Source organism: Xylocopa sonorina, unplaced genomic scaffold, assembly GCF_050948175.1.
Source record: "Xylocopa sonorina isolate GNS202 unplaced genomic scaffold, iyXylSono1_principal scaffold0014, whole genome shotgun sequence".
Classification (NCBI taxonomy): Eukaryota; Metazoa; Arthropoda; class Insecta; order Hymenoptera; family Apidae; genus Xylocopa; species Xylocopa sonorina.
The window spans coordinates 5,197,793-5,211,854 of NW_027490090.1; the positions used below are offsets into that span (position 1 = coordinate 5,197,793).

Below are 14,062 nucleotides of genomic sequence, written 5' to 3' on the forward strand. Positions count from 1 at the left end.
CACCGAAGTTAAGTTGCGTTGGGCGTGAATAGTACTTAAATGGGTGAATGCTTCGGAACTCCACATGTTGTTGGCTTACACCATTTTTTTCTTGCCCCTTCTTATTTCTTTACCCGTTCTGTGTTCTACTTTCTCTCCGATTTGCTCTGTTTTATCAATCGAAGGGCAAAAGGGGGTTAAAAGCATACGCTGCGTCCACAACAAAAAGGGACGCCAGTGAGTGTGCACTAATTTTATTTCTTCGCGTTGTCTTGTACCTGATTAAAAAGCATTGGCGTCCTGCCGTGATCCACTCGAAACCAGGAGAACATTACAAGTGCGCACAAGGAGAAAACGCACGACAAACAACTGGTTGACAGCTTTAGACCACAAGGGCGGCATCTGTTGCTTCACTTTAAAATGTGAAACAATAAATGTGAAGTTTTAAAAACTGACACGTCGGAAACTTCCATCGAAGTGAATGAAGCACAGTCAACGTATAGCACGTGGCATGATGAAGACTTAAAGGAATTCAAAGAGTTCCGTGATGATACAGAGGCAAAAAGAAGGAAAGAAAATTATTAAAAAGGAAAAAGGACGCAATAGCAGTGATGCCGAAATTAAACAAAATGGAACGAACCAACCAGAAGCCAACCTCGGATTCAAAAACAACAGTGAATCAAAAATTGCGATCGATGATTCGAGAATTGCAAAAGGAAAACAAAGAATTGCGGGAGCAATTAAAGAAATTGACAGAACTGGACAGAAATCCCAAGAAAAATGCAAATGAGGCAGCAGAGGACAAAACGCAAGCAGCGTGCAGCGACAGCATGCAGATGGAAGCATCGATGGAAGAACTCCAAATGGACCACCAAGATGACTTCATACAAGTGCTAAAAAGAAGAAATGAACTAAGGAAGACGTCAAGTAACAGCCACAATGGTAAGCAGCATCAGAACAATGGGAATCCCAAGAAACAGCTAACAGCAGAACCTGCAACGACTACAGAAGGAAACAACAAAGCCAGAGAATAAGGTAAATCAGAATTCAAACCAACATCCTCCGTTAATTATCCTAAACCACCACCTATTATCATTATGTACCAAGACCCAAAGGAAACGATACAATTAATAAATAGTACGAATAGTCATGTAGGATTTCACATAAAAAGAGTAAGTAAGATAAAACATGTTTTGCAACTCAATAATCTGGATGATCATCAAAAAACCAAAGATATCTTATCGGAAGCTAGTATTTATACTAGTAGCTAGTATTTATACCTATACTCCAAAGGGATTGAAAAACAATAATTTCCTGCTCAAAGAGCTCTCAGAGTCCTTCACTGAACAAGAAATTATGGATGAACTGCAAAGCATGGCAAATAACGACCTATCTTTTGAAAAAATATCTAGATTTAAGACACCAAAATCAATTAAGGAAGAGCGTGTATTACCAATATACCTTTTACAGAAATCGCCAAACAACGATCTGACAAAACTAAGTAATATTGGGTACGTAGGGCACCACATAATTAGATGGGAGAAATTAAACAAGAAGGGCGATGCTCAAGGCAGGTGTCAAAAATTCGAACACTCGGCAATCAACTGCAACTTAACGTTCAGATGCGTCAAATGCAGCGATCAGCATGAACCAGGACAATGCAAAAAAAGTAAAAATGAAACAAATAAATCTACCATTAAGCCGTTTTGCGTAAACTGTAGAAATGAAGGCCATCCTGCCTCGTATAGAGGGTGCCCAAAGTTCAAAGAATACAAATTGAACCTTGAATTGCAAAGGAAGAAAAATAAAAATAGCTCACCAACAATAATTACTAATCCAGCCTCTATAATACCAGGATTATCTTACGCAAACACTCTGAGGGAAGCGAAAAAGGGTAAGCAACAAACTTTGCAAGCATATAGCATAGATACAGTTACACGAATCATTCTACGCAAACAGAAATATCAGCAGGACGTACATAACCTTCAGGTCAGAACGGGAACAATAGAGATAACCATAGGCAAGCTAGTAGCCAAATTCAAGCTAGTAGCCGCAGATCAATCAGATAGCAAACATGCTATATTCAGGATATCAAATTCAATAACTCACATACACCTACACAAACACTCAGGTTGATTTCGGCGAACATCAACTCATTAGTAAGTAACAGCAAACGAATAGCCCTCACGATGTTAATGGAAAAGGAAAACCCGGACATTGTGACACTAAACGAAACTAAATTAAACGAAAAACATACAATATACTTCAAAAATTATAAAATTATTAGGAATGATAGGCCAAAAACTCTGAAAGGAGGTGGTGCAGCAAAAATAATAAAAAGAGATTTAAAATATGAAACGGTTCAAATAAATACAAAGACAGAGTTGCTGGAAACAACAGAAGTACGTATAAACACGTCAGGAAATAACAAACTTGTCATAGTAGCACTTTATGCGAAAAAAGGACCAAACACGAAATTCAGAGAAGAGCTGGAAAATTTATTCGAAGAATTACACATGACAAACCAATGCAACCACTATATTATAGCCGGTGACTTTAACGCAATGCATGAAGCATGGGCAAATAAAATCAATGACGAGCGAGGCATAGCGATGAAGGATTGGATTGACAATAATGATATTAAATTTAGAATAGATCTATTCCACACTGCGGTGCCCTCCTTCCCCCGCACTGGATCCTATATAGGTCTAATACTAGCGGACGCAAGATTAGAATTCACAGATGCATAGAGAAATAAATTAAATACATTGCAAGCAGCAAGCGACCACGAAGCTATCACGGCGCGAATCAGAATCCCAAATCAAGACACGACCAGGGCCCAAAGCAGGGAGTGCGCAGGTTATAATTTCGCAAAAGCTGACTGTCACAAACTTCGAAATATACTACAGTCGTACAAGCGAAACATAGAGATAGAGAGAAACCTAACAATAGAAGAAATAGACAAATACACACAGGATACTGAACATAGAATAGTAGAAGCAATGGAAATAGCAATACTTAAATCACAACCACAGAACTCTATAGAGAAATACGTAACAAAAAGATCAGGCAATTAATGAAAGAGGAGAAGGACACGATAACCTTGTAGAGAAGAATCCAAAGATCAGGTACGATAAGCGCACAAACGGACCACGTTATGGAAATATTAAAAAATAGGATCAAAACAATAAAAAACAAAATCAGGGAAGAAACATAGGACAAGGTTAGCAATTATTGGCACAAAAGAATCAAACAGGTAAACCCAAGAAAACCGGACCAGATGTTCAAGGAAATAAATTATATGTTCAGGAAAAAGTCAATACTACAACTACCATCGCTAAAAATACAAGCAAAAAAGTCGAATAAGCAGAAATCGGGCATCGCAGAAATAGACACGACCACATTTACCAAAGATGACGTGGACACTTATGAAATAGACAACATGAAGGACAAACTAAATATACTAGGTGCCCAGTATGCCAAAGAAAACAGGGCAAGTGATAGATTGAACGGCCAGGCATTTGTAGCGGCTAGCAGTAAGGTACAATAGAAGACCTTTCGCTACAAACGACTAGCACGGTTTATGGTATGCGCAGCAATCAAGTCATTTTTGAGGAACCGTTTTAAGCTTTTAACATTTTCCAGGCGTGCGATAATTAACTTTCTCTAACGGCCTCGATGGCACATGCGGAAGCAATAAATCGGGGATTTCCGAAGGATCCACTGCCCGTGACCAAACTACCCTTGGTCACCCGGCGCAGGTATTAGGCCCAGCGGAAATCTCGCTACATGACGAAATATGGTAACAACAAAGTCAGCCCTCACCAGAAGCACCACCATCCTTCTGTAAGAAGGCGGTGGCCTAAAGTAGGAAATATTCGGTGATTGGCAAAAGCAGCCAAAACTGAATATCCAATCAAAAGGCGCGAGAAATGTAACGCGCCAACGAGGAAAACAAAAAGACGACAGTCTCCGCTGAGAATTCCTCAGAAAAACATATAATAAAAATGCTCTCCAAATGATTCTTGACTTACACCCTGTTTAGAACATCCTGAACACGCATTATCAGTATAAGACAATCCCTTCATTGGTGACCCCCACGTGATAGTTCAAACAGTGTAAAGTCTTCAGCAAGTGTCCAGTGCATAAATTATAATATCGTCAACGATGGCTACAAGAAAGAACGCAGTCGCTGCAGTTAACACGGGTCTGGGTACGGAACACGCGAATGTAGTAGAATCGAATCGCTTTGCCATTCGCGTGCCGCCATTTTATCCGGAGCATCCTATCCTATGGTTCAATCAGCTAGAGGCTCAGTTTGCCCTAAATGGCGTGGTTGCAGACCACACCAAATTTTATTACGTCGCAGCGCAGCTCGAGACGAAATATGCGATGGAGGTTCAAGATATCATTTCCAACCTCCCAGAGTCGGAGAAGTATGAGACGCTAAAGGCCATGCTAACCCAGCGTCTATCACCAACGCAGAACCAGAGGATCCAGCAGATCTTAGGAAAAGAAGAGATGGGCGACCGGACGCCGTCGCAATTTCTCAGACACATGAGAAATTTAGCAGGTACGACGGTTACTGATGACTTCCTGCGCACATTGTGAGCTGGTCGTCTTTCGGCCATTACCCGAGCCATCGTGAATGCCCAAACGGACCTGCCTCTGACGAAAATAGCCGAGATCGCAGATCAAATATATGAGGGCACACCTAAAAGCGAAACTACTGTAGCCAGCGTTGCCTCGGACACAGCTATCAGCTAGCTGATGCAAAAACTGCAGAGTCTGGAGACCCGAATCGAGGAACTATCGAGAACGCGACCTCGAGATAGGCGGAGCGGCTATTACCGGCACCGGTCGGGATCAGGAAGCGCACGGCGAGGCAGACCTCCATCTGCAAACAAGATCTGCTGGTACCATAAACGATTCGGAAACGGATCGACGAAATGCGTGCCGTCTTGCAGCTTTAATCAGGCGGAAACGAGCAGGGATACCACTGAGTGCGGCTATCAGTGAGGGTCCACAAACCAGCCGTTTCTACGTAGCTGAGGTCAGCAAGGAAGAATTCCTTATTGACACCGGCTCGGATCTATGCGCGTACCCACGTGCACGAGTTAAAGACCGAGTCGAGAAGACATCCGCGGCAAACAGCTCGGTCATCTCAACCTACGGAGTGAGGACATTCAATCTGGACCTCGGACTTCGCCGCGCCTCCGCCTGGAAGTTCATCGTCGCGGACGTCACGAGGCAAATCATCGGTGCTGACTTCCTCACTCACTATGGGCTGCTGGTCGATTTGCGAAACAGACGGCTATTGGACCAGACGACATCGCTGAGCGCGGGAGGACGAGTCATAGTAGACAACACGCAGTCCGTGAAGACAATTATAGAGAGTTCTCCCTACGACCTCCTCCTAGCAGAGTATGCCACGATCACGCGACCCACAGCAGTGACACCTCAGGTAAAGCTCGACATAGTGCTCTATATTAACACGACCGCTGGACAACCCGTATTCTGTAAACCGCGCCGCTTAGCACCGCAACTATTTAAAATCGCGCGAGCGGAGTTCGAAGATCTCCTGCGCCAAGGTCACATCCGTCCGTCGAAAAGCCAGTGGGCTTCAGCCTTACACATGGTTCCTAAAAAAGACAACGGATGGAGACCTTGTGGAGACTATCGGGCTCTAAACGCTAGCACCTTACCAGATAGGTATCCGATTCCGCATATTGAGGATTTTACGCGTACGCTGTCGGGAAACGCGATCTTCTCAACGTTAGATTTAGTCCGCGCATACCACCAAATACCCGTAAATCCGCCTGATATCGAAAAAACCACGATAACCACGGCTTATACGAATACGCCTGAATGCCGTTTGGATTAAGAAACGCGGAACAAACGTTCCAACGTTTTATAGACACAGTCCCGAGAGGGCTCGATTTTTGCTACGCGTATCTGGACGACATATTAATAGCGTCGAAAAATGAGTCCGAACACGGAGAGCACGTCCGACAGGTCTTCGCCCCATTACAACAATACGGTGTCGTGATAAACCCGACAAAATGTGTTTTCGCCGCGACCGAAGTGGAATTCCTGGGCTACATGGTTAATAGTCAGGGAACAAAACCGCTACCCGACAAGGTCGAAGCAATAATAAAATTCCTAAAACCTACTATCGTGAAACAATTACGTGGTTTCCTGGGAATGGTAAATTTTTATCGTAGGTTCATTCCAAACGCGGCGGTACTACAGGCTGCGTTAAACAAATTATTAACGGGCAAGAAATTAAAAAGCACAACACCGATCACGTGGACTAAGGAGACCGAATCGGCTCTCGAAAATTTAAAAACCGCGCTCGCGAAGGCAACGCTTTTGGCACATCCAGCCAACAACGCGTAACTCGCGATAATGGTCGACGCGTCTAATTTCGCGTTAGGTGCTACGCTACAGCAGAGGCAAGGAAATTCGTGGCAACCACTTGCCTTCTATACGAAATCTTTGTTGTCAGTACAAAGAAAATATAGCGCGTACGACCGCGAACTTCTCGCGATCTATTCCGCCGTCAAACAGTTCCGGCACGCAATAGAAGGTGGTGTATTTACCATATACACAAACCATAAGCCAATTACATTCGCGTTTAGGCAAAAACCGGAAAAATCAACACCGAGGCAATTTCGTTACTTAGATTATATAACCCAATTTTCTACAGACATCTGCCACATTAGCGGCAAAGATAACGAAGTAGCTGACGTGTTGTCGCGAATAGAAGCCATTTCCACTCCGATAGATTTTGATAAACTCGCGGAATCACAGAACACCGACCAGGAATTGAAAGATCTAATAGCATCAGGCACGTCATTAAAATTAAAGCGTATAAAACTTACATCAAGCGATGCGCATGTATATTGCGACGTAGCAACCGACATTGTCCGCCCATTTGTCACACAACCATATCAACGTCAGGCCTTTGCACTAATTCACGGGCTCTCGCACCCGGGAGTAAAAACTATAGTAAAATTAATAAAAGAACGTTTTGTGTGGCCGTCGATGGAACGCGATTGCCGATAATGGGCGCCTAGTTGTTTAGACTGCCAACGCGCAAAAATTAGGAGACATAATAAAGCTCCGGTCGGTACATACACTCTACCGTCGGCTAGGTTTGACCATGCCAACATCGATTTAGTAGATCCGTTACCGATTTCATGCGGATATAGGTATTGCCTAACTTCCGTGGATAGGTATACGCGATAGCCAGAGGTTTCCCCATCGAGAATATCGAGGCGGAGACCGTTGCGAGAACGTTCATTGCTGGCTGGGTCGCTCGTTTCGGTACGCCCTTACGTATCACGACTGATCAGGGCAGACAGTTCGAAAGCGAACTGTTCAAGCGCTTAAATGCTTTTCTCGGATCGACGCATTTAAGAATCACAGCATATCACCCAGCAGCGACCGGCCTCGTACAACGCCTGCACAGACAATTAAAGGCAGCAATCAGATGTCACAACGATGAACGTTGGACTGATTCGCTGCCCATAGTCTTATTAGGTATAAGATCAGCATATCGCGACGATCTGAAGGTGTCTACGGCCGAACTAGTATACGGGCAAAATCTAAGATTACTGGGCGAATTCTTTAATAATATAAAAACTGATAACCGCGAACCGCCCGATACAATCAAAGAACTTCGCGCATACTTCAGAGATATAAGACCGATTCCCGGAACTCGACACGGACAGCAAAAAATGTTTATTCATAAAGACCTGGAGACGTCTTCTCACGTCTTCGTCCGCGTCGATGCGGTCAAACGACCGTTACAACATCCTTACGAAGGACCATTTCCGGTCGTGTCACGTTCAAACAAAACTTATATAATACGGTTGAGAGGAAAGGATACTACGGTATCTGTTGATCACCTCAAACCGGCTTATTCAATCAGGATAGAGACAGAAAGAAATGTTACGGAGCAAACTAGCGAGCTATGCATTAAAATAGAAGACAAAGAAAGCTTGCAACCAACTTGCACGCAGGAACCTCTGGGAACGCGCTCAGGGAGACGGGTGAGATTCCCAGATCGCCTGCAGGTTGGTCGTTAGTGGCAATAGAGATAAGTAGTTAGTAAGTTTGTACATAGCAGGTAAGAATAATTTTAAGTTATCTTTTAAGTATAGCCACTAGCAAATAGTATGTAAATATTATAAGATAACGTTTGCACTGGTAAGGGGGTGATGTAGCGGCTAGCAGTAAAGTACAATAGAAGACCTTTCGCTACAAACGACTAGCACGGTGAACACCAGCAAATGCGAAACAATACTATTTAAACCTTCCTGCAGAAGAGCATCGCCCGCTATTGTAAGGCAATATAAACATTTTTCCATATCAGAGGATTCGAAAAGTGGGATCAAAATTAAGCACAAAAACGAAGTAAAATATTTAGGTATACTATTAGATAAGAGATGCCTTATGAACAAACATGTAGAGCTCCAATTGCAAAAAGCTAAAAACAAGTTCCTGGCGAATTCAAAATTATTCTTTTCCCAAAATCTGAACAAGAAAGTTAAACTAATATGCTACCAATTACTAATAAGACCAGTAATCACCTATGGGTGCGAGATATGGTATCGGAGTTTCAATAATGGAAAAACTCAGAATATTTGAAAGAAGATGTTTAAGAGCATGTCTAAGTCTGTACAGGTCAGCCAGCTCGAATTATCAAAAATATATAAGTAATGCAAAAATATACAACGCAGCAGAAATAAATCGTATCGACAATTTTAGCATAAAAATTATTAAAAATTATTTTGCAACAGCAGCCACAATCAAAGACAATAGTTAGATTTTTCCAATGCCGCACCCTGACGGTAATTATATCAGAAAAACGATTAACACAGGTTATATGCCGCCGGAATTATAAATATTCCTAGAGAGAAAAGGCTACGTACAAAACGAAGAAGCAATACCGATATTGTACCATATCCCGCACCATAAGAGCAATAAAGCTATAAAACTAGCTCTAGAGTCGATTGAAGACGAAACGTACAAAGCGTTACTCAAATATAATACAGCAATCCCGCGAAGAGACTATATAGAATGTAAGAAACGGGACCACAAAAAGTTTTGGTGGCTAGAGACCACTTAGATCAAGTAAAATTCTTAGTATTACAATCAAAACAAGGTGCCTCCAAATGTGCATTATTAGGATAAAAATATGAACCGCAATATAGGACAATAAGATTTAAAAGACAGAGTTACATTTATCATTGGATTTGTTTATATTTATACCTATATAATATATTTTTAAAATTTTTGTACTAGATACACACCGTGTCGCAGAAAAATATGAAAAAAGACGTTAGATTATATAAAAAATAAGTATAAAAAGATAGAAGAATAAGAAAGAAAAGAAAGGATGAACTAGTATTAGCATTAGCAGTAATATTAAATCATAAAGTTCCTACGTCGTCCACATCTTCTTCACTCACTGTTGTAAATACTTTCTTCACTCATCCATTCATTCATTTATATATCTATCATCATTAGCTCTTACTTAGTTATAAGCGTATAATTGTGATGCTAGCTCCAATTTTTGTTTGCTATTTATAGGGAGCAATACCTATAATAAGATACTCATATTAAATACAGTAAAATTAAATATATTATATTTAAATATATTAAAATATATTGATCGTGATAACAAATGTAACGGTAAAAGACTGAAAGTAGTACAAATAAGTCGAAAGCGCAAATAAAGAGAACAAATACTTTTTGTTTATTCAGAGTAAGTACCATTCTAAAACATTTTATTAGCCGTAAATAAACGTATTAAAAACAAACACAAACGCATAACACACCGGTTCCCGTCCGATCACCGAAGTTAAGATGCGTGGGCCACAGATAGTACTTAGATGGGTGACCGCTTGGGAACTCCACGTTCCCAACACGTTGTTGGCTTACACCTTTTTTTCTAGCCTCTTATTACCTTTTTGTCCTTTCTGCGTTTCATTTTCTCTGCGATTTCCTCTGTTTTCGGTAACGAAGGGCGAAAAGGGGTTAGAAGCGTTCGCTGCGTCCACGACAAAGAGGCACGCCAACATTGGCCCACTAATTTTATTTCATCCCTTCGTCTTGTACCTGACTGAAAAGGATTCGCGTCCTGCCGTGATCCACATTACTTCAAAAAAAATTAATTCAACCTGAAAAAAATATATTATTGCTTAAAAAGGGACAACATTACTTGAGAAAAATTGAGTTGGGTTAAAAAGTAATATTATAAATAAAGAAAAAATCTTATTGCGGCAAAGAGAATATCATTTCACAGAAAACAAATATTATTACTTAAAAAGAAATTAACATAGCCCCAAAAATACATATTATTGCTTAAAAAGGGATGACATTGCTTATGAAAAATTGTGTTAGACTAAAAAGTAATATTATAAATAAAGAAAAAATGTTATTGCAGCAAAGAGAATATCATTTCACAGAAAACAAATATTATTACATCAAAAAAAATTAATTCAACCTAAGAAAAATATATTATTACTTAAAAAGGGATAACATTACTTAAGAAATATTGAGTTGGGTTAAAAAGTAATATTACAACCAGAGAAAAAACGTTATTGCGGCAAAGAAAATATCATTTCACAGAAACCAATTATTATTACTTCAAAAAAAATTAATTCAACCTAAGAAAAATATATTATTACTTAAAAAGGGATAACATTACTTAAGAAATATTGAGTTGGGTTAAAAAGTAATATTATAAATAAAGAAAAAATATTATTGCGGCAAAGAGAATATCATTTCACAGAAAACAAATATTATTACTTCAAAAAAAATTAATTCAACCTAAAAAAAATATATTATTGCTTAAAAAGGGCAACGTTACTTGATAAAAATTGAGTTAGATTAAAAAGCATTATTACAACTAAAGAGAAAATGTTATTGCGGCAAAGAGAATATCATTTCACAGAAAACAAATATTATTACTTAAAAAAAATTAATTCACCCTAAAAAAAATATATTATTGCTTAAAAAGGGACAACATTACTTAAGAAATATTGAGTTAGGTTAAAAAGTAATATTACAACTAAAGAGAAAATCTTATTGCGGGAAAGAGAATATCACTACACAGAAAACAAATATTATTACTTAAAAAGAAATTAATATAGCCCCAAAAATATATATTATTGCTTAAAAAGGGATGACATTGCTTATGAAAAATTGAGTTAGACTAAAAAGTAATATTATAAATAAAGAAAAAATGTTATTGCAGCAAAGAGAATATCATTTCACAGAAAACAAATATTATTACTTCAAAAAAAATTAATTCTACGTAAGAAAAATATATTTTTGCTTAAAAAGGGATAACATTACTTAAGAAATATTGAGCTAGGTTAACAAGTAATATTACAACTAAAGAGAAAATCTTATTGCGGCAAAGAGAATATCATTTCACAGAAAAAAATTATTATTACTCCAAAAAAAATTAATTCAACCTAAGAAAAATATATTATTGCTTAAAAAGGGATAACATTACTTAAGAAATATTGAGTTAGGTTAAAAAGTAATATTACAACCAAAGAGAAAATCTTATTGCGGCAAAGAGAATATCATTTCACAGAAAACAATTATTATTACTTCAAAAAAAATTAATTCAGCCTAAGAAAAATATATTATTGCTTAAAAAGGGATAACATTACTTAAGAAATATTGAGTTAGGTTAAAAAGCAATATTACAACTAAAGAGAAAATCTTATTGCGGGGAAGAGAATATCACTACACAGAAAACAATTATTATTACATCAAAAAAAATTAATTCAACCTATGAAAAATATATTATTACTTAGAAAGGGATAACATTACTTAAGAAATATTGAGTTAGGTTAAAAAGTAATATTACAACTAAAGAGAAAATCTTATTGCGGGAAAGAGAATATCACTACACAGAAAACACATATTATTACTTAAAAAGAAATTAATATAGCCCCAAATATATATATTATTGCTTAAAAAGGGATGACATTGCTTATGAAAAATTGAGTTAGATTAAAAAGTAATATTATAAATAAAGAGAAAATCTTATTGCGGGGAAGAGAATATCACTACACAGAAAACAATTATTATTACATCAAAAAAAATTAATTCAACCTATGAAAAATATATTATTAGTTAGAAAGGGATAACATTACTTAAGAAATATTGAGTTAGGTTAAAAAGTAATATTACAACTAAAGAGAAAATCTTATTGCGGGAAAGAGAATATCACTACACAGAAAACACATATTATTACTTAAAAAGAAATTAATATAGCCCCAAATATATATATTATTGCTTAAAAAGGGATGACATTGCTTATGAAAAATTGAGTTAGATTAAAAAGTAATATTATAAATAAAGAGAAAATCTTATTGCGGGGAAGAGAATATCACTACACAGAAAACAATTATTATTACATCAAAAAAAATTAATTCAACCTATGAAAAATATATTATTACTTAGAAAGGGATAACATTACTTAAGAAATATTGAGTTAGGTTAAAAAGTAATATTACAACCAGAGAAAAAATGTTATTGCGGCAAAGAGAATATCATTTCACAGAAACCAATTATTATTACTTCAAAAAAAAATAATTCAACCTATGAAAAATATATTATTGCACAAAAAGGGACAACATTACTTGAGAAAAATTGAGTTGGGTTAAAAAGTAATATTACAACTAAAGAAAAAATGTTATTGCGGCAAAGAGAATATCATTTCACAGAAAACAAATATTATTACTTCAAAAAAAAATTAATTCAACCTGAAAAAAATATATTATTGCTTAAAAAGGGACAACATTACTTGAGAAAAATTGAGTTGGGTTAAAAAGTAATATTACAACTAAAGAAAAAATGTTATTGCGGCAAAGAGAATATCATTTCACAGAAAACAAATATTATTACTTCAAAAAAAATTAATTCAACCTGAAAAAAATATATTATTGCTTAAAAAGGGACAACATTACTTGAGAAAAATTGAGTTGGATTAAAAAGTATTATTACAAATAAAGAAAAAATGTTATTGCGGCAAAGAGAATATCATTTTACAGAAAACAAATATTATTACTTCAAAAAAAATTAATTCAAACTGAAAAAAATATATTATTGCTTAAAAAGGGACAACATTACTTGAGAAAAATTGAGTTAGGTGAAAAAGTAATATTACAACTAAAGAAAAAATGTTATTGCAGCGAAGAGAATATCATTTCACAGAGAACAAATATTACTACATCAAAAAAAATTAATTCAACCTGAAAAAAATATATTATTGCTTAAAAAGGGACAACATTACTTGAGAAAAATTGAGTTGGGTTAAAAAGTAATATTATAAATAAAGAAAAAATATTATTGCGGCATTGATGATATCATTTCACAGAAAAGAAATATTATTACTTCAAAAAAAATTAATTCAACCTAAGAAAAATATATTATTGCTTAAAAAGGGACAACATTACTTAAGAAATATTGAGTTAGGTTAAAAAGTAATATTACAACTAAAGAGAAAATCTTATTGCGGGAAAGAGAATATCACTAAACAGAAAACAAATATTATTACTTCAAAAAAAATTAATTCAACCTAAGAAAAATATGTTATTGCTTAAATAGGGATAACATTACTTAAGAAATATTGAGTTAGGTTAAAAAGTAATATTACAACTAAAGAGAAAATCTTATTGCGGCAAAGAGAATATCATTTCACAGAAACCAATTATTATTAATTCAAAAAAAATTAATTCAACCTATGAAAAATATATTATTGCATAAAAAGGGACAACATTACTTGAGAAAAATTGAGTTGGGTTAAAAAGTAATATTATAAATAACGAAAAAATATTATTGCGGCAAAGGGAATATCATTTCACAGAAAACAAATATTATTACTTCAAAAAAAATTAATTCAACCTATGAAAAATATATAATCGCTTAAAAAGGGACAGCATTACTTAGGAAAAATTTAGTTAGGTTAAAAAGTAATATTATAAATAAAGAAAAAATATTATTGCGGCAAAGAGAATATCATTTCACAGAGAACAAATATTATTACTTC

The 14,062-nt window shown here is 36.5% G+C and overlaps 1 protein-coding gene across 1 annotated transcript; it reads left to right on the forward strand.

The window, feature by feature from the left end:
* Window positions 1-4,146: 4,146 nt before the first annotated feature.
* Window positions 4,147-8,072, forward strand: LOC143431789 (uncharacterized). The gene is made up of 6 exons (XM_076908725.1): window positions 4,147-4,586; window positions 4,765-4,895; window positions 4,947-5,443; window positions 5,995-6,374; window positions 6,621-6,879; window positions 7,218-8,072. The coding sequence occupies exons 1-6, from the start codon at window positions 4,147-4,149 to the stop codon at window positions 8,070-8,072; spliced, it is 2,562 nt and encodes an 853-aa protein (XP_076764840.1).
* Window positions 8,073-14,062: the final 5,990 nt, after the last annotated feature.

Coding starts and splice junctions, on each gene's coding strand:
- LOC143431789 (XM_076908725.1), top strand. CDS start 4,147: ATGGCTACAAGAAAGAACGCAGTCGCTGCAGTTAACACGGGTCTGGGT. Junction 4,896..4,946: donor TCTGCAAACAAGATCTGCTG/GTACCATAAACG, acceptor GCCGTCTTGCAG/CTTTAATCAGGCGGAAACGA. Junction 6,375..6,620: donor GCACATCCAGCCAACAACGC/GTAACTCGCGAT, acceptor ATTCGCGTTTAG/GCAAAAACCGGAAAAATCAA.